The 20,642-nt window shown below is 39.7% G+C and overlaps 1 protein-coding gene across 1 annotated transcript; it reads right to left on the minus strand.

Moving 5' to 3' along the window:
- Positions 1 to 6,397: 6,397 nt before the first annotated feature.
- On the minus strand, positions 6,398 to 16,964 carry MEPE (matrix extracellular phosphoglycoprotein; the record flags this gene model as incomplete). The annotated part of the gene is made up of 4 exons (XM_082601877.1): positions 16,778 to 16,964; positions 13,621 to 13,674; positions 12,580 to 12,672; positions 6,398 to 7,861 (listed from the first exon to the last, which is right to left on the minus strand). The coding sequence occupies exons 1-4, from the start codon at positions 16,829 to 16,831 to the stop codon at positions 6,398 to 6,400; spliced, it is 1,665 nt and encodes a 554-aa protein (XP_082458003.1). The 5' UTR covers positions 16,832 to 16,964.
- Positions 16,965 to 20,642: the final 3,678 nt, after the last annotated feature.

A 20,642-nucleotide genomic window follows, 5' to 3' on the forward strand; every position in this document is an offset into this window, starting at 1 on the left:
TCTTCTTTTCCGATTTGGATTCCTTTTACTTCTTTTTCTTCTCTGATTGCCTTGGCAAAAACTTCCCAAACTATGTTGAATAATAGTGGTGAGAGAGGGCAACCTTGTCTTGTTCCTGATCTTAGTGGAAATGGTTTCAGTTTTTCACCATTAAGGGCGATGTTGGCTGTGGGTTTGTCATATATGGCCTTTATTATGTTGAGGTAAGTTCCCTTTATGCCTTCTTTCTGGAGGGTTTTTATCATAAATGGCTGTTGAATTTTGTCGTAAGCTTTGTCTGAATCTATTGAGATGATCATATGGTTTTTCTCCTTCAAGTTGTTAATATGGTGTATCACATTGATTGATTTGCATATATTAAAGAATCCTTGCATTCCTGGGATAAACTCCACTTGATCATGGTGTATGATCCATTTAATGTGCTGTTGGATTCTGTTTGCTAGTATTTTGTTGAGGATTTTTGCATCTTTGTTCATCAGTGATATTGGCCTGTAGTTTTCTTTCTTTGTGACATCTTTGTCTGGTTTTGGTATCAGGGTGACAGTGGCCTCGTAGAATGAGTTTGGGAGTGTTCCTCCCTCTGCTATATTTTGGAAGAGTTTGAGAAGGATAGGTGTTAGCTCTTCTCTAAATGTTTGATCGAATTCGCCTGTGAAGCCATCTGGTCCTGGGCTTTTGTTTGTTGGAAGATTTTTAATCACAGTTTCAATGTGATTTTTAATCACAGTTTGTAGGTCTTTTCCTTCTCTTATGTTTCCTGCATAGAGAATTTCCTTTAGCATTTGTTGTAAAGCTGGATTGGTGGTGCTGAATTCTCTTAGCTTTAGCTTGTCTGTAAGGTTTTTATTTCTCCGTTAAATCTGAATGAGATCCTTGCTGGGTAGAGTAATCTTGGTTGTAGGTTTTTTCCCCTTCATCACTTTAAGTATGTCCTGCCACTCCCTTCTGGCTTGCAGAGTTTCTGCTGAAAGATCAGCTGTTAACCTTATGGGGATTCACTTTTGTGTTATTTGTTGTTTTTCCCTTGCTGCTTTTAATATTTTTTCTTTGTACTTAATTTTTGATAGTTTGATTACTATGTGTCTTGGCATGTTTCTCCTTGGATTTATCCTGTATGGGACTCTCTGTGCTTCCTGGAGTTGATTAACTATTTCCTTTCCCTTGTTAGGGAAGCTTTCAATTATAATCTCTTCAAATATTTTGTCAGTCCCTTTCTTTTTCTCTTTTTCTTCTGGGACCCCTATAATTCGAATGTTGGTGCGTATAATGCTGTCCCAGAGGTCTCTGAGACTGTTCCCACTTCTTTTCATTCTTTTTTCTTTATTCTGCTCTGCAGGTGTTATTTCCACTATTTTGTCTTCCAGGTCATTTATCCGTTCTTCTGCCTCAGTTATTCTGCTGTTGATCCCTTCTAGAGAAGTTTTAATTTCATTTATTGTGTTGCTCATCACAGTTTGTTTGCTCTTTAGTTCTTCTAGGTCCTTTTTAAATGTTTCTTGTATTTTCTCCATTCCTTTTCCAAGATTTTAGATCACCTTTACTATCATTATTCTGAATTCTTTTTCAGGTACACTGCCTATTTCCTCTTCATTTGTTAGGTCTGTTGGGTTTTTACCTTGCTCTTTCATCTGCTGTGTGTTTCTCTGTCTTCTCATTTTGCTTATCTTACTGTTTTGGGGTCTCCTTTTCTCCTGCAGCAAGAGAGGCCACTGCGATGAGAAGCCCGCACGCTGCAACGAAGAGTAGCCCCTGTTTGCTGCAACTAGAGAAAGCCCACGTGCAGCAACGAAGACCCAATTCAGCCAAAAATAAATACATAAATTTATATATATATTTTAAAAAGGCTGAGTGAGGAGACAAGGTTGTCTCTTATGGATTATAGCAGTTGCCCTTAGGTTGTCCCTACATCCAGTCTTCTGCCTTCCAACTCCCCCTACTCAGTCTTTCTTAAGCTCTAAAATATATATAGTATAATATAAAGTCATTGACTATCAAGCCCTCATTTGCCCATTAGAGCTCACTGTCAGCAGCCCTTCTGCATGTGTAATACCTCAAGGAAAATGGATTTTACTAATCTTTGCTCTTTCCTTCAGCTAGAGTTCATCTCTTTCCTCAGAACTCCTATAATCAATTTATGTTTCTATTATTGAACTTACCACAGTCTGCCTTGTATCTTTTCTATCCCTTCTTGACTAAATTACAGTCTTAATAAGAGCCAGGAGCATCTCTTTTCTTCTGATCCCCATGTAGTTTTGTAAAATGTGGTCCTTCAGTAAATGTTCTTCAACTGACCTGAATGTTATATCAAACAGGATCAGGTATCTTGACTGGCTGGAGTTGCCAAGAACAGTTTAATTAGGGCTACAAAATCAAGGTAGATATTTACAAGCTGAGAAATCTAAAACACTGAGGTTGGAGAGAGTAGCAGATGCGGAAATAAATTCCATAGCCTGGTGTGATCTTTTCTTTTTGGGCACAAGGTGGCAGACTGTGCCCATTTCAGTAATTGCGTGCAAGGCAGCTTAGTGAGGCTGAAATTTTCTGCCCTATTTTGGAAATCTATGTTTACTTAAAAAAAAAAAAAAGTGAAGCTAGTGCAGCTTGATGGCTGAAACCTGGGTTTGGATGAAGCACAGACCCACTATCTGACTGCAGGCTGTGCTCCTGGATCTCTGGTCCTTCTGTTTGGGACTCACCCCTCCATGTCTGCATCATCCCTTAGCAATGTATCATGGATATTGAAACATTTAGAGTTTCCCTTAAATGGATGAAGGAAATCAAACATTGTCAGTGTTTTGAATAAATATGCATGAACACTGAGGCTTGGAAGGAGGAAACAAAATCTGACCAGAGAATTGAAATGTACAGTTTCCACACTAGGTAGCAGACTAGGACAGACAATCTTTGGAAGGTCCCACCCATAATCACCCAAAGGAAACATTAGTCTTTCTCTATCAGCTCATTTTTTTGTCTTGACAACAGCAAGTGTTTTTCATGTGATCAGACCATTCACATGTAAAGGTCTGATACAATCTAGATATAACTAGCAGGTTAATTTCAATTCATTTATCTGCAATTTAAATGCTAATATAGTTTTCTTCACTTCATTAATTGCCCTCAGTTGTATGTGTGTGTGTGTGTGTGTGTGTACACCAAAACTGTTTTTTAAAAAAGCAAAGTACCTGTACTAGGAATAGTTTATTTGGGAATTCTGATTGTGACTAATTTATTAGGTGATATGTTAAGTCTTTCTATTGATACTGGTTTCTGTTATACCCAGGAGATGGAGAAGAACTGAGGGGGAAAAAGTATTACTTGTGTGCAGGTTCTAAGAAGCATTTCTTTCAGGTTCTCTCTCTCTTTAGAGATATATATGTATGTGTATATATATATATATATATATACACATACATATATATGCTTACATATTCATATATGTGCATAAATATATACATACACTCTCCATGTGTATGTCTATACATACATACATTCATATATATAATGTATATTATGTATTATGTCTGTGTGACGTACATATGGTAGTACAGTGAGTGTTTAAGAGCAGAGACACTGGAGCTTGACTGCCTGGATACAAATCCTAGCTTACTAGTTGGATCATTTTCTAACAGTTCTATGCCTCAGTTTTCTCATCTGTAAATGGGAATAATAATACTACTCGTGTAATAAGGTGTCTGTGCAGATTAGAGGATTTAACAGAGCATGGCACATGTGAACCATTATTATTTGAGTGTAACTGATTTATTCCATAGCTTATACTACAGCTTTTATTTAGTAAAAAAAAAAAAAAAGTACCTTCTATCTACCCAATGTGGGAGTTTAGATTTTTTGAAAGCACCATAATGTTGCATTGACATTGACTTGTATTCGTTTGTGTTATATAGATTACTCAACTCGATAATTAAGGTGCTGTACAGAAAGTGCCAGTCATGATTTCTATTTGGGAACTTTCGTCTCAAAGAGACAAGAGAAATAATATGCACCTTGATTACTGTATTCCCTATCTCTCTCTCTTTCTTCTTCTCTTAGCCCTTCTCCTTGAGAAGAATGTCAAAAATGGAGAGGTGTATTCATTAGGAATTCAACTCAGCTATCAATAACCACCAAAAGGGGCTTCCCTCGTGGCGCAGTGGTTGAGAGTCCGCCTGCCGATGCAGGGGACACGGGTTCGTGCCCCGGTCCGGGAAGATCCCACATGCCGCGGAGCAGCTGGGCCCGTGAGCCATGGCCGCTGGGCCTGCGCGTCCGGAGTCTGTGCTCCGCAACGGGAGAGGCCACAACAGTGAGAGGCCTGCGTGCCGCCAAAAAAAAAAAAAAAAAAAAAAAAAAAAAATAACCACCAAAAGAACAGTTGCTTAACAAATTGAGAATTGTTGAAGGAAAGAAGCTGATGGGGCTGGTTGAGAGACATCTCTGTGATTCTTCTGTCCTTTTGTGTTAGAAAACCTACACTCCTTCAATCTCGTTTACTCGGGTCTTTTTCCCCACACCAGGTATGTCTGTGACCCTAGCTGGGTGTCCCCAAATTTAACTCAGTTCTGACACTATCTACCCAGAGATAGTGTCTTGATCCCACAGATTAGGGGCTCAGTCCTACAAGACTGCCTCCCTCCCCCACTTCAGATGCCAATGGCAAGTTCACGTTGTCACTTGTGCTTCCAACCTATTGCCTGTTGATTGGAGGTTCCCAGTACCCCCTCCTTGGGTTCCATTAATTTGCTAGAGTGGCTCACAGAACTGAGGAAAACAGTTTATCACTGTTTACCAGTTTATTGTAAAGTGATGTGATAAAAGATAGAGATGAACATCCAGATGGAAGAGACATGTAAGGCAAGTTCTGTGGGAAGGGATGCCGAGCTTTCATGCCCCTCTGGGTGAGCTATTCTCCTATGATGTGTTCACACAACCTGGATGCTCTCTGAGCTCCACATTTTGGGGATTTTTATGGAGGTTTCATCACATAGGCACAATCAACTATAAACTCCATTTCCAGCCCCTCTCCCCTCTCTGCAGAATAGGGGGTAGGGTTGAAAATTTCAAGCTTCTAATCGTGGCTGGGTCTTTCTGGTGCCCACTCAGAGTCACCTCATTAGAACAAAAGACACTGCTATCACCCAGGAGATCCAAACGGATTTAGGAACTCTGTGTCAGGAACTGGGGTCAAAGGCCAAATATTGGAACAAAAGGTACTCCTAGTGCTCTTATCACTTAGGAAATTACAAGGGTTTTAGGATTACACACGTGTGTGTGTGTGTGTGTCTGTGTACACACACACACGCATAGATATATGTATATATATATATATGTTTTCCTATTATCTCACGCCCTTCCTTCATGGTCACAAAATGGCTGCTGCACCTCCAGGCATCATGTTGATGTCAAGCAAAGAAGAATAGGGTAAGAAAAAAAGGACAGGTGGTACTAACTGTATACACTCTCTTACCAAGAAGACAAAAAGCCTCCCAGAACTCCACTCCTCTCTCTGACCAGGAGACTAGGGTTAATTTCCAGAATGGTGTCACAAGGCTATTAGCTGGAAACGCATCTATGCTGAAAGTCAGAAAAAAAGAAATAGGGCTGAGATGATTTGGAATCAGCCGATGGGTAATATCTGCCAAAGTAAGTTTTTGTCTTGGTTTTGCACTTGTGCTTCTCCTTCTCAAATTCTCCCTGTTGCCCTCCCTCCACCCCATTCACCTCTTTGTCTAGAAGGAGGTAGAACTGAGAAAAGTGATAACCTGGAGAGTTGCTTCAGGAAATAAAATTTGCTTTACTAGAAGTTATAAACGTGCAACAGAGGAAAGAGCATAGGAGGACATGAAGCAGGATATCTTTATTAGAGCAGAAGCAAAAGGAACTACTGGCTTGAGCAGAGTGGGATGTAGGGAGGCTCTCAGGCTTTACCCAGTGGATTAATTTCATAGCACTGCCTTTGCCAGAGGCCAAACTAATCTTGTTGCGTCTGAAATGAAGCACCACAGATGACAGACTTCCTTATAGATCATTTAATTACAGATTATCATATGACAGAGATTGTTTTTCATGTCTACAGAGCACACAACAAAGGAAGGGTTTTGTGACACTCACAACCTATTTTTAAGTGATATCTATTCAAATGTTACCTATTCCATGAATCCTTAATGAATTCTTTTTCCTTAAAAAAGCGTCATAACTTTGATTAGAATTTCATAAAGCATCATAACTTTGAATAGGATTTCATACTGTGACCATTAAAATAGCAACAGTTCTCCCCAGGAGGCCAGGTTTCTTGGCTTATTCAATTCCTGACTGTCCATCTGATCTACTATCAGGTGGCTCCCCTTTATACTGTTAAGTCACAGTTGACCAAGTATTCAAATCTTTATCCTGCTGGGAATTTCTAGTCACCATCGCTCTCACTGGAACTGCCACTGTCAGATGATTCACTACTGTCATGCTTTTTAGGGGGGCGAAACCTCCTATTGGAATGGGACTTTCTGTAACCCCAGGAACCTTTGCTTTGTGACACACCCTTGTTCTGCATAGAATTATTTTGTCTGTGGGGCACAGAATAATTTTTCCTGCTGTGTGTTATTATGGTCCCTTCATTATTGGGATCATTATGGGAACCTATTTCATTTTTAATTTCATTATCAAGGCCACGAGAAGGAATGAACTGGCCCTGACCTTTGCCCTTACTCGGAAATCTTTGTTTTTCATTTGAGGTCACTTGATTCCTTTTAGAATATTCAGTATCTTTTCTACTACTACCTTTGCCATTTTTCGGAATTTCATTAGCACTTTCAGCTCCATCACTACTGCCATCTTTTCTTTTGTCTTCTGTGGGTGCGTGAGGGTAATGAAACTCTATTTTCCCTTGATAAGCATTTTGGCTGCCGCCATCCACTCTGCTTCCTTCTTTTCCAGAGAGTTTCTTAAAATTGGTGCTACCTATGATGTTGTTGTTGCCCTCCACGAGGCTGACATCAGCAGCATTTGCCTTTGGGGCTGTTTCATCCCTGGTTCCAATGGTATTTCCGCCATTCCCTTCTTTCTCTGGGATCTCATTATAACCTGGTCTTCTTGCATCAGGATTAGTGGTCTCAGCTTCAGTTGGGCTGGGAAACTCTGTTTGAATATCTGTACCTTCTCGGTCAGGACGAATAGCATCTCCTTTACCAGAAATGTCCTTAAAAGGTGGACCATCTCCACTGAAAGGAGAGATATGATTGTCCTCCTGCCCTTGAAGATCTGCATAACCACTGCCTTCAAAATCACTGGAGACCTTTATGGCTTTGGGGAGCTGTTTTAGATAGTCCATGTTGTGTTGGATACGGTGGGTACTTTTGCTTTTTACTGGAATATTCTGGGCTTGGGAATCTCTTTGATGATTCTTCTTAATTTTTGAGGGGGCTTTAGCATAATTGGCACCTGCTGAAACTTTGCTTAAAACATTCCAGGGTTTGTTCTCTTTGTTTTCTTCCCTCAAGAGTTCAGTCCCTGGCTCCACTATGTGGTGCATGTTATTTCTGATGAGAGCTTTGCCACATTCTTCTTGGTCATGTAGTTTGCTAATAGCATTGTCTCCATCCTCAGTCCCATGATTCCCAGTCGATTCAGGATAAATGGACATCTTCAGGTCATTGTGGGCACTTTCTTTGTTACTAATCCTGTAGTCTTTATTCATTGTCTGTCTATTTTCCAGAAGATTTTGAGATTGAGTGCTTTTGTTATTTTCATTGGTTCCAGGGAGGGACGAGTCTTTCTCTTTTTCTTGGACAATGTTTTCTTTAGGCGCTGGCTCTTGATTTCTTCTCTTGCCAGAATGGGGAAGAGCAATATTGTCTTTGTTTTTTTCTTCCTGCTAAAGTGTAATTTTCAACATAAAGTGGTTATTTTATGTTAAATTTTTTAAATTTAATAATTCTTAGGCAATAATAATAAATTAAAACCCCCCAGCAGATACTTAATAAAAAGAGTCTTTTAACTCAATAGAGATTTGTTGGTAGAGATAATGCTGGAGTGGCCAAAGCAGGTTTCACAGAAAAAAGAAGAATGAGCAAGGCTTGAAGAGTGGGTAAGATTCAAATACATGTAAGGAAAATGGTGAGACTATCTTAAGAGTAAGTGGCATATTCAAATGTTTGGAAACAGGAAACATTTGAAAGATAATGTGAATAAAACTATAAGGCTGGAGTAGAGAAATCCTGAAGAGAATAATAAAGAAGAGAATCCAAATAAGAGAAATAAGTTTGGAAATATAGATTAGGGCCTGATTTTAAAGGAGGGCCTGACTTTAAAGAGGACAGAGTTTGGTCCTCATCTTGTGACTAGTGACACATTGCAAGTGAAATGAAGTTCATCATTCAAACATGATTTTTCTTGCTCTCATTCTCTCTCTCTCTCTCTCTCCCTCCCCCCCACCCCCATTCTCTCTCTCTGCTTTTGCCCTAGTTTTCAAAGGTATAAATCTTTTCCTCTTCTCTTTTTTCTCAACAGAAAATATACAGATAGAAGAATCTAGGTTCTGACATCCAAACAAAATATTTTGCAGCAGGTGTTGGCCACCCTAGCTTTTGTCTGAAAAAGGATTCATTAATTTTATTTTTTTCCCTCTTTAGTCATGTAATAAATCAGATTTGATAGTCTGGGTCAATAGTTCTCAAATTTAGCATTTCTCATAACTATTTGGAAGGCTTACTAAAACAAAGACTGTTGGACCCAACGGCCAGCGTGTCTGATTCAGTGGGCTTGGGGTGGGGCTCTGGAATCTGCATTTATGACAAGTTCCCAGCTAATGCTGATGCTGCTGGTCTGTGACCACCTTCTGAGAACCACTCTTCTGGATCCTAAGTTTAAGTAATGAGGTCCGGATGAGAAAAGTCCCTGAGAGAATAATGGGATGAAAAAGAGAAAGTGGAGAAGAAGGGTAGAGTGTTTATGCCTGTATCTCAATTTGTCCTTTTTTTGGGGGGGGAATGGTCTATAAAATGCTGCTTCATAGGCTGCACCTTCCCAACTCGAGGTACAGCCAAGGTGCAAGAAGCTTGAACAATGTGGTCAAGAAGAAAGAGGGGCTGAGATTGATTTTGCCCACACCGCTCACTGTTTCTCTGTGGCACAGGCTAGATATGGAAGCATCTGAGAATGGTTAGGAGCTTTCCAGAGGGAGTGAAGTGGCTCTAGAGGGAGCAAAGTAGATGGAGCCTATATACCAGGAACAAAAGTGAGTCCTACGCGAACAAAGAGGGGTCTACATTGTCCATGAGGGCCAGGAGAACCTGAATCACCACTGCCCCAAGGCTGTACTGTTTGGTCCTAAGCTATTGTAGCCAGTGACTTCATCTTAGGATACCAGCAGGGCAAGCAGTACACAAGGGGTCGAGCAACATTGTCCCGTCCATGTCCGAGGATCCCATGTCTTCCTCTCCACTGTGGCTTGAGCCGTGTGTGTACCTGTGGTATATGGTATATACTGGATGGTGTAAGCCACCCCCAACTCCCTCACATGCGTGCATGCCATCTTAGGGGGAGAAGGAGGATCTGAGCCTTTTTATCCAAAAGGGACTGAAGGGCTTCCTGAAAGAACTATTTCCATGATTAGATAACCTTAAGTTTAAACAGGTTGAATTTAAATTAATTTCTGCACACTCCCTACCCTTTCATTAGCCCACGGGTAGGAGATCTTGAGCAACAGAACAATTATAGACAGAATAAATACCATACTCTCCCTCCACCTCAGACTTGTAGGGTGAGCTGAAATTTACAACACCGCTACATAGACCTCTGAACTGGCGGGTAACGTGAGATCAAAATAAGAGATATTTCTTGAGGAACTGGGACATGTAAGAAGGTGGGCTGGGCACCACACGTTCTAAGCAATACCTGATGATTTATTGAATGGCAGAAGCAGCAGTCGTGCAGGGGTATGGAGGGTGGGCGTGAGGTGGTGTGACAGAGATCTTGTATTCAGTCAGGGTCTACACAGACAGAGGGTCAGAGCTTTGTAGAACCTGGGACTCCAGGCATAAGAATTTGGTTTTATTTTGCAAGGGATGAAGAGCTAGTGAAAGTGCATGATCAAGAGATTAACAAAATAAAAATCAGAGGTTTAGGAGAAATTGTGGTAAAAAAGGACAGCCAGGAGGATGCTGCCGTGTCCAGGAAGGAGATGTAATCGCTTGGATTAGGATTATGCCAAAGAAAAATGTCACAAAGAAAAATCGTCTACTGGTGCCCAAATAGAAGAAAGGTTAATGACTAGAACGTTGACATGTAAAAATGAAGACAAGAGAAAAAGATAACTTTACTATGAGACGTGTTGATGTTGATGGGATATAGAACCTAAGCTCAAAAAGCAACATCCAGTTAGAGACAGAGTTGGGTGTCACAGCCTCCCTGCCCATGTCCTTTCCAGTTTCTGTGACCTATGGTCAGCTTGAACATCCTTGAACATTTTATGAGCTAATTGCTTGTTACTTTTCATGTCAGATCTTTTCATTTATGGATATTCTAATTTTTTCAAGTTTTTTTAAACCTGCAGCTAGTAACTAGTATCCCTTTTTTTCCTGATGCAGCAGTCCTTAGGGTTATTTCCTCTTCCATATAAAACCCTTTCAGGAAAGTCCAGGTTTTCTCCATATTCACTGGGTGCTTTCTCTTCTCCATGTTGACATGTGCAGATGGCTCTTATTAGGTCACTATGTTCAGATCCATCCTCAAATAGGAGTACTGTTCTACTTGGAAGACTGCCTGCTTTTATACATAAATCGTATTAATGTTGGAAGCTGTGGGGAATTGTTGACTCAGCTCACACTTGAACCTCAAGATAAAAATGGTTTACAGAAGTGCCCTCTGTTCTTACAAAGCTGGCTCATATGCAGTATACAAAAGTTCCAAAGTGTAGTATTTTTAAGATATAATTTGAAATGACTTATTTGGGGGAGTTATCATTAGTCACTAATCTTTTGTATTGGCAGGTATATTTTGAAAATAGATAAGGTTTTCTCATGAGGAAAATTATAATAGAAAAAAACATTACAGTGAATTATTTCTGAATAAAAAGTATTTTAAACATTTGACCTATTTTAAGACATTACATCTGGGAAATTTTTACACAGAGATTTGTATTTTCCTTCGCAAGTAAGTTCATTTGCTCACTGCTATATATATACACTTTTGAGTTAAACAGGTGCATTATAATAATCCCTTCTTAATTTTTCCCCTCCCTGTTCTGAAGTGGGAAGTTTTGTTTTATATTTGGTGTTTTTACTGCTTTTAAAACAGTAACGTGTATACTAATGAATTGTGTACATTTCTTTAAAGACTGAAGAGTTTTTATAAGTAAAACATGAAACAGCTTTTAAATTGTGATGTGTGATGGTCAGTTGTTTTTGCACTGCTTATGTTAAATGACTTCCTGTGGCACTGTTGACTGTATGATGGTTGTACAGTCAACACATCAGTTGGCTGATCTGCTTTTCTGTCTCCATGCCTTAGCTCATATTATTCTTTTCATGGAGAACAGTCTCTCCCACACAAATGTTTGCTCAAATCCTACTCATCCTCCAAGGTCCAATTCAATTATTTCCATTATGTAGCTTTCCCTGAACACCACACTAGGAACTAATCTTTTCTACTCCAAGCCCTAAAGCATGATTTTTTGGGTACCACTCACATAGCACTTTGCACATTCTGTCTCGGGTTATAATAATTTTTGTAAGCACCTTTTGTTTCTTTTCTAACTCTAAAATCCTGTAGAGAAAGAGTTAAGTCTTCTCCATCATTTTATCATAATATCTTGCACAATAGGAAGCTCTCAGCATGTATTTGTTACAACCAATAAGTTTAAAAGGCAGCTAGCTTTAGAGGTGCTAAGTCTTCGAGATGCGTATAAAGAATATTGAGCAGAACAGAATAACATTCTGAAGGAAAACTACTACTTTCATGGGGAATGAAGCCAGATTTGAAGAAATTAAATAGTCCTTTTGCTGATGGCATTTTAAACTGTTTCTAGCTCTGTGGCCAGTGAATCTGCAAGAAAGGACTGAGTGAAAAGAATTATTGTTTTATTCCAGTGACAATGCCCTTATTCTTTCTCTTCCAAGCATCCTGACACAGATGGCATCATCTGTGGAATGAATTTAAGGGACACTAAAATGTGCCACTTTTTAGGCCAAAATGATTTCTTTCTAATCCATTCCCCCCTGCCCCATTAGAGCATATGGTAGAATATGTCCAGAAAACCTCCTTGCAAAGGATCAAACTTTATTCAGAAGCAATAACATGAAAAACTCAATGGGTGTCCAGTATCCACCAGCACCACATCTGCTGTGGCAGGTCCTGAAGCAGGGCAGGGTTTGGGCCAGGGCATGCGGTAGCCCATCCGTGTCAGGAAGACACTGGGACACAGAGTTCCATAGCAGAGATGCTCCAGGAGCCTGGGACCGTGGGAAAAAGATAAAGGCACAAGCCATAGACAGAAACCCCAGAGAAGGCAAAAGTCAACTTTGTCTTCCCTACCTTTCTCCTAATGTTTCTCCAGAGTTTGGCTCATGATAAAATCACTAGGATTCTGCTTACCTTCACATCAGTTTGATTTTTCCTCCCAGATGAGGTATAAACATACTTAAAAACATAATACCCATGTTTCTCATGGTGGCCCTTGTACATTATCTACAAAAACACAACATTATATTAAGGTGGGTTTATCTCTTACGAAGAAGTTTTCTGGCTCTCTTTTTGATAGTACAAGGTATTTTTAACTTGGGTCAAGTCGTTTCTGCATCTAACAAGTGGTAGTACATCTGATAACCACAGGACGGCGTGTGTCAGCCAGTCCTGAAGAGAGCAGTTTGTTCCTTTCTTTTCTATCTCTCAGTCTGTTTTCCCTGAGGATGACTGTCAAACAGTTCTCTCCCCCGGGGTGTATCAATTTTATTACCAAATTTCAATGGAAATGGAGCACTTGGAAATATTTTCAGGTAGCAGGAGGCAGAGGGTTGAGGAGAAAGGCAGATTTTACAGTATTCATGCTGATGTCAAATTGGCAAAACTCACAGCCTGAACATTCAGGCTCTTAAGCTTGTGGTTTTTGCCTTTGCAGTTTTCAGCTGAGATAGAGAACGGAAGATTGTTTTTAGAACAGAATTTTCTGAGACTGCAAGAAGAAACCGTGGTAGGCAGAAGTAAGTTGCAATTTGGTGACACGAAAAGCTGAAGGTACTTATTTAACTTTCTGGTTGCATATGGAAAACTAACTCCAGGTACACAGAATTTCCCCATGAAGACTTGTTAACTCACTTCGCTTTGTTTTCTCCCTCATTTATCTCTCTGTTCTCATGTACATGTGTGGGAAAATCTTGTTTGCTAATAACAATATCCCAGAATTTTTACTCAACCCTCTGAAGGAAGAAATCATTGAAGAGAAAGGATTCCCATTCAGAAGGCTCTTCTCTTTCCTATCACACATTGTGTGAATTAAAGTGCCAAAATTATGTTGTAGAATTTTCCATTTCCATTCTAGGTACACAAGAATATTTTGACAGTTAAAAATGTCTTCTTATTGACTTTTCTCTTTACAGAGTTGGAAGGGGTGTATTTGAGAAGAATAATTCTGTTTACCCTCTGTTCTTCCCCAGAGTCTTGCTTCATTTTCTCAGCCTGTGGTTGCAATGTCTGAAAGGAAACAAGAAATAAAACTTCACTAAACACTTCTTTCTTTCATTTCTTCAAACAGTGAATGTTTCCTTTCTTTTTCTGTCACTGGGGTGTATTATTCAATGTGGAAAATCATTCTGACTCAAAGACGATGGGCACACACATCACATTTGTTTCTGTATTGAAGGAGGATGATGACCTTCCTCCCCCAGAGGGAGATAGTGCCGGCTCCACTGCGGAACCACGTTCAAGTGCGCGAGAACAGCTGAGTTGGGAAGGGTAGCACTCCAGGTGAAAAAGCTTGGATGTCATTGGTATCTGCTGAAAAAGTTTTCCCTGGCACACTGGGAGTGTTTAGTATCAGTGAACCAAAATCAGAGTTGAGTGATGTGGATTGTATGTGCATTGATTGTGTAAGTTCAGTCCTTGCTATTCGAGTTAAGGTAAGATGATCCTGATGGTCCAGCAAGAGTGAAGCCATAGCCCTGCACCTAAGGGGAAGGAAAACACCTGAGGATGGGACTTCATTGTTGCCAGTTACCTGGGCAGTTTTTTCTATCAGGAAAAGGGATAATGATATTTTGAAAGGTTGTGTTTTATAGAATGTGAGATACAGAATGACACTATAAACCATTAAGCTTTCCATTACTTCCACTATTAAAAATCCAGAATTTTACCTAACATCAAAACCAAGAAAATGACTTCTTTCAATTCCACAATAATTTTTCTCCCCTAACTGCATATTTTATAATTCTACCCTTTATTACCCTCTGCTGATGTTGATTCTTGTGTGATCTTGTGCATATAAATTTAGAGCATTGCATCACTCCTCAGAAATATCAAAACAGTTCAAATAGTTCTGGAAATGGGGGTATAGGAAAGAGAAAATATAAAAAATGGGATGGGTAGATATTAAGCAAAAGGAAGAAATGACAGTTTGGGGTATTCGCTATTTTCTTACAGAACACACACACAACATGTATTAAAAACATACTTGATGGTATGTTTAATATAGTTCACGATAATAAATCATGAACTTACAACAAGGTAACATAACGAAGTCTTTCTAGTCTAATTGCATATCAGTGAATATTAATTGAATTGCATGGCCCAACAATCATCTTTTATATTCTCGCACTTGAAGTTTTGTTTTTTAAGGAAACAAGAATGTCACCCTTACATATGTCTTTTTGACATAAAAATTATTTTGAGCTGAAGGCAATTAAGAAGTAGAACATGTGGAAAAACCTTCCCCTTTTCTGCCTAAAGGCAGGAAATAAATTCTCCTTTCACTAGAGACAAACTCTTATCAGTCCAGAGATGGCACAGAAGAGTCTGCAAACAAATCTTGTCAAACTAATCCTAATCTTCCTAGTTAAGGAAGAGAAGGGCTCGCTAGTCCTAGTTGGACTTCCCCTAGCCCCTTTATCTTGTCAATTCTTCACAAATGTATTGTTTCGTTGTCTAAAAGGTAGAAAAGCTTCCTGCTCTGGTCACTTCTTTGGGTCCTCATTCTCTTGTGAAGGCTTTCATGTACATGTAAAACTTTGATAACATTTGTGTGCTCTTCTGTTAATCCGTCTTTGTCAGTTGAATTTTCAAACCCAGCCAGGGACCCAAAGAGGGTGGAGGAAAACCTTCTCCTTCCCTAGAGTCTGAATCTTGATTATGATTCCAGAACCTATGTAAGTGGCTTAGTACATACTAATATCTGCTACCACCCATCTGTCATTAAGTACTTTAGGTAATTACTCAGATAGAATCCATATCTGAAAGAAAACATTACAGTTAGCCCTTCATCATTCCAAATCTGTCTCAGTGTCCTTGCCGACCCTCTTTCATTTGAAATCTGACCCCCTCCTTCTCCGCCCACCACCCTACACACCCACTTGGCAGCCCTCCTGCCCTTGAACGTGGCCCTGAAATGGAGACGGCATTGTTTTCCTCGGGTGAAGAAGACTGGCATCCGCTCTTGACCGGTGGTCACTGGGTTGGTGTTGACACGGCACATTTCCTGGAAGATGGTCGGAGATGCCACTGCAGCTCTTCCTCGGAAGGTGGCGCTCCAAACAGGCTCGTCCTCGGCTGGTGGGACGAGCTGGGTCCGCGGGGCCCACGCCATCCTCCTCATGCCTAAACCGGTGACTCGGTGGCCCCGATCGAGCAAAGTCAGCCGTGTGCGTTGGGCCTGGCAGACGTCTATTTTAAGCAGTACGTCCCCCAGAGGACTGCTGGGGCACATGTGCTGAGAGGGGACACGCTTTCCTCAGCTCCGGCTCTGCTCGCCGGCTGGCACAGCTCATGCTCAGCAGTGCGTTTCCCAGTTGGTTGCCCACTCGCTCAGGACCTGTGTGTAAGTTCTTCTGACAACAGAATGACCACTTGCTTCCACGCTTTTCCAACTGAATAGGCTCCTCCGAGAAGTTAGGAAGTTTTTCAGACACTATCTAATTAGCGCTGTGTCTCCTTTGCAGAAAATATCTGTAGCACTCAGCATTTTCACAAGAAGGCTTAGTCACATCCTGAGCACTCATCTGGGTGAATCAGAGGCCAGAAAAGACACAAAAGGAAATTGGAGCTTGATTTGGGTTAAGCTGAGGGGGACTTCTTCCCATCTTTAGCCTCGCTGATGAAGACTAAATCCCTACCAGGACCTCAGTGTTGGAGTATTGCAACAACTACAGAAAAGGTCTGGTCCCTTCATGTTATCATGTAGTTATAAAGCCTAGTTGCTTAGTCATGGAGCATTCAAGTCAAATTCTCTCAGTTTTTGGTAAAATATTGAGAAATTCTTTTGACAGGTTATAATTTGGGTATATTTACTCACTAGCATTAGCTGATTGAAACACTGTGGCTGGCTATTGGTTTTCTCAAAAATATTTTTACTGGTGTTTCTCCAAAGGCAAAATGTAGCCATCTTGTAATTCTTCTCACATGTTCGTTGAGGGCTTCCCTGGTGACAGACATTTGTGTCAATTGTTGGATGCGTCCTCTTTGTGTGGTACTTTATTGTAACTGAACTAGGTAAGCGCTACTAATTTAAAAAGACATCGCTTAAAAGAAAAATAGAAGAAGAGAGCAAGACATTATATGATGCATAACTGAATCTGTAAATGCTTACTGGTGCTGCCAGGGTCAGACTGAAAAGGAGCAGTCCCAAACAGATGATTCGCATCTTTGAGAATCTCTGTAAAAAGACAATAATATTTTACCCTAAAGCATTGCCAGTTATGAACTGCAGCCATAGCAATAAATAAAACAGAAAAGTCTATACAAACCTCCTTCCCCTTAGCAGTCCATTTCCTCGTTTAAAAAAAAAACTACATATAATTTATATCCAAGTGCAGAAACTTTAATCTGAGCTTTCATATGTCTAATTATTCCAGTGTGAAAATGAAAATTGTCCAATATTATGAAAACAATGAAGTTGGATAGAAATGGAGTTCATAGACATATTTATTTGCTCTATTGTCAGCTCAAATTTTTCCCTTTTACCTTTAGAGAGAGACCGTTTAATTGAATTATTTATATAATTCAGAATAACATTAATCAAAGAGTCAGTAAACTTTAAGGTAGATCAATAGAAATGATGTAATTTGAACAAGAGAGAGAAAAAAGGGTTTTTAAATGACCATTCTTTTCTTTCAGTCCTTTATAAATATATTCTACTTCCTCAGGGACCTGTGTGATGGTAGTAGTGGTCAACCCAGAATTCTATCTCTCAGAAAGGAAGTAAAGCAAAATTATTAAGAAATAGGGTTTTAAAGTTAGATCTGGGTTTGAGTTCTTGGCTCTGTTATTTAATAGCCAAGGGACCCTGGGCAAGTCATTTAAACTCTCTAAACTTTGGTTAGCTCATTTGTAAAATCTGAATAATACTTATACTTGTATCTGATGAAAAAATTCTTAGTTCTTTACACAGAGCCACCCAGGCACATAGTAAGTGCTCAATAAAGGTTAGCTTTTGTCATTAAAAAAATAAGTAAACAGTTAAAAAAAAAGAATAACATTAAGTTAGTATAGCAACTCATAACAGACTCTAAATGAATCTGCCAGGGTAGCAGCCTTTACTGTGAGGAATGAAATCTTGTTCACCACCGGCCCTGTGCCTGAATATGTATCCTCATACTCATTAGCAAGGTGTATGAGGTGGAAGCCACCTGTGGGCTGGAGACCAAAACAATTTATGTAATAGTTATATTAATAGCTAACATTATTGAAAACAAAAATGGGTCAAGCAAGTTCTAAAAATTTGACATATATTCAATTAATTGAGCTATTAATATATTAATTGAGCCTCACAGTAACCCTGTGGAGTTAGGTGGCATTACTAGTCCTGTTTTACAGATTAGGAAATAGACACAAAGTCAAGTAACTTGTCCCAGAATTCCCAGGTGTTCAGGGGCAGAACTGGGATTAGCATCCAGCCAATGTAGCTCTAACGCCAGACTCTACAGCACCTTGAATAAGTTTCTACTCTTTTATCTTATGACAGAAAAATCTACATGTAGTTGATGTAAAGCAAATCATAGTATTTTACTGGGATCCACAAAATGATGTTTAAAACACTAACAGTTTCTTATGGATAAAGGTGCATGTTTATATGCTAAGAGGATCTTGTGAGTTCATTTAAGTCAAGTAGCCATTAGATTGAAAAAGAAAGTCATCATAATTTTGGTTGACTGATCTGTTGGTTTTGGTATTAAGTATTTTACTAACTACCACACAGACATATAGCAACCAATATGAGAAGTAAAAATTTACACCACTCTTTGATATTACTTGAGAGAAAAGTACTTTTAATAGGAAAAATAATCTAAATACTGTTGCAATCTTTAACCAGTTCAAGGTAAAAGCTTTTATTTGGAGAAATAAATATAACTTTTAAATGTATTCTAAAATCCTGGGCTATTCTCTTCTAAGTTAATACAATTTTAAGGACCTTAATCCTAGCTATAATTTAGCTTCCAAGCATTTTAGAGTTTAGGACAGTACAAGTCAAGTATCAAATGACAATGCTGATCAGTAGAAATATCAGTACAGATGAGGTTTGAAAGTATAAGTCTGATCATATTATCCGTATTCTGTCTTATAAGCAAAAGTGTAGAGTAAAATTGAAGGCTTTGAGTTATTGTGGAGCTTGATAACGTTGGTAGTCAAATCAGAGGGAAAGCTGCGACCAAACCACCAAGTTTAGTTGATCATTTCTAGAGCTTGGTAACACACTTTCTTTTTCTAAAACAAAGCACTAAATAGTACACAGGTGTGCTCAGTAGAGAACACTTTCAATATACATTCATTTTCAAAAGCAATCTCCCTACCTGGATGGCACGCATCATAAAAATGTGAACTATGTTATAATGTTGTTATCAAGAACATCAAGAGAGCCAAATTACCTGGGGATCTTTGACCTTCAGAATACCTGGTTTCTTCTGCAGAATTAACAGTGTCTGGGCATTCTGCTGAAATTTAAAGTTTGTTAGATTTCCCAATGGCCAATCAGCACTGGCTCACTTAGCGCTAGCAAACAATTTGTTACCAGTGCCCACAGATAACCATAGGGGGCAAAGTAATTTTAATCTAAAAATGTTTTTGTGGTAGAAAGCTGCTATCAAATGTTCCAGAAAGTGGGATAAACAGAAAATATAAATACCTCAGTTTGGTATATTGTGTTGTCAAATAATTAAAATTGATTTCAGAACTATTAATTAGGACTGGCTGAATAACTCACAAGTTTATAAATAGAAAACAGTTCAGCTATCCTCTTATGTCAAAAGCTTATAATTTCAACTGTGTCTGAATGAACTTCAGCAACATTTAACAAAAGTGCATTGAGTGCCTATTATGTGACCAGCATTAGGGAAACAGCAGTGAATGAAAGACAGGGAAAAAAAATCCCTGTCTTCGTGGAATTTATAAGCTGGCAGGGAGACAGACAATAAATAATATGAGTAAGTAAAAAAATGTTATGTTAGGTAGTGACAGAGACTAAGTCTAGGAAGAAAAAGTGTTGCAGGGAGGGGACAATAACAAGCATTTAGAGTAGGGACATTGGGTTGAAATTTTATTTTTTTTAATTTTTAATTGCTTAATTTTTACTTTTGGGCTGCGCCACATGGCTTGCGGGATCTTAGTTCCCTGACTAGGGTTTGAACCCAGGCCCTCGGCAATGAGAGCGTAGAGTCCTAACCACTGGACTGCCAGGGAATTCCCTGGGTTGAAATTTTAGATAGCTAGGCCCAGGAGGGCCTCACTGAGAGAGTGACTTTTGAGTAAAGACCTGTAGACATCTGACTCTCTAGGGGAAGAATATTCTAGGCAGAGGGAAGAAAAGGAAGAGAACCCCTGGGACAAGAGCCTGCTGGCTTGTTCCAAGACAGAGAAGAGGTCAGGTTGGCTGGATGGACTGCAGGAAGGGAGTAGCAGGAAACGAGGTCAGAAAAGTATTAGATGGCAGATGATGTAGTGCCCCTGGGTCATTGCAAGGCCCTGACTTCACCCTGAGTGAGAGGAAGCCCTTGGAGGTCTTGGGCAAAGGAGGAACTGAAGGAGGGACTGGGTAGGAAAAGGCAGAGACTGGCGAGGGAGCCCTTGAAGTGATCTAGTCATGAGACAATTAGGACTTGAACCACAAGGGGTGGTGAAACGTGGTCATGTTCTGAATATATTTTGACAGTAAAGCCAGTAGGATTGGCTGACGGACCGGATGCGGCTGGGAGAGAAAATCAAGAAGCAAGGATGGCACCAAGGTTTTTGCCTTGAGCAACTGGAAGAACAAAGTTGCTCTTTAGTATTGTTATGGTGGAAACTGCAGAAGTGGTTTGGGGGGAATATTGAGAGTTTGGGTTTGTATGTGAATGTTATAAAATGGTCAATGTAGGACGTTGACTTTTTCAGTGAAACGAGTAGCACACGCATACTGGAATAAGCCTTTCTAGGGCACTAGTTGGCCCAGTCTGGCTGCCAAAATCATGATCGCAGTAATT

The sequence above is a fragment of the Mesoplodon mirus genome (genome assembly GCF_964341445.2).
Source record: "Mesoplodon mirus genome assembly, chromosome: 2".
NCBI classification, from domain to species: domain Eukaryota; kingdom Metazoa; phylum Chordata; class Mammalia; order Artiodactyla; family Ziphiidae; genus Mesoplodon; species Mesoplodon mirus.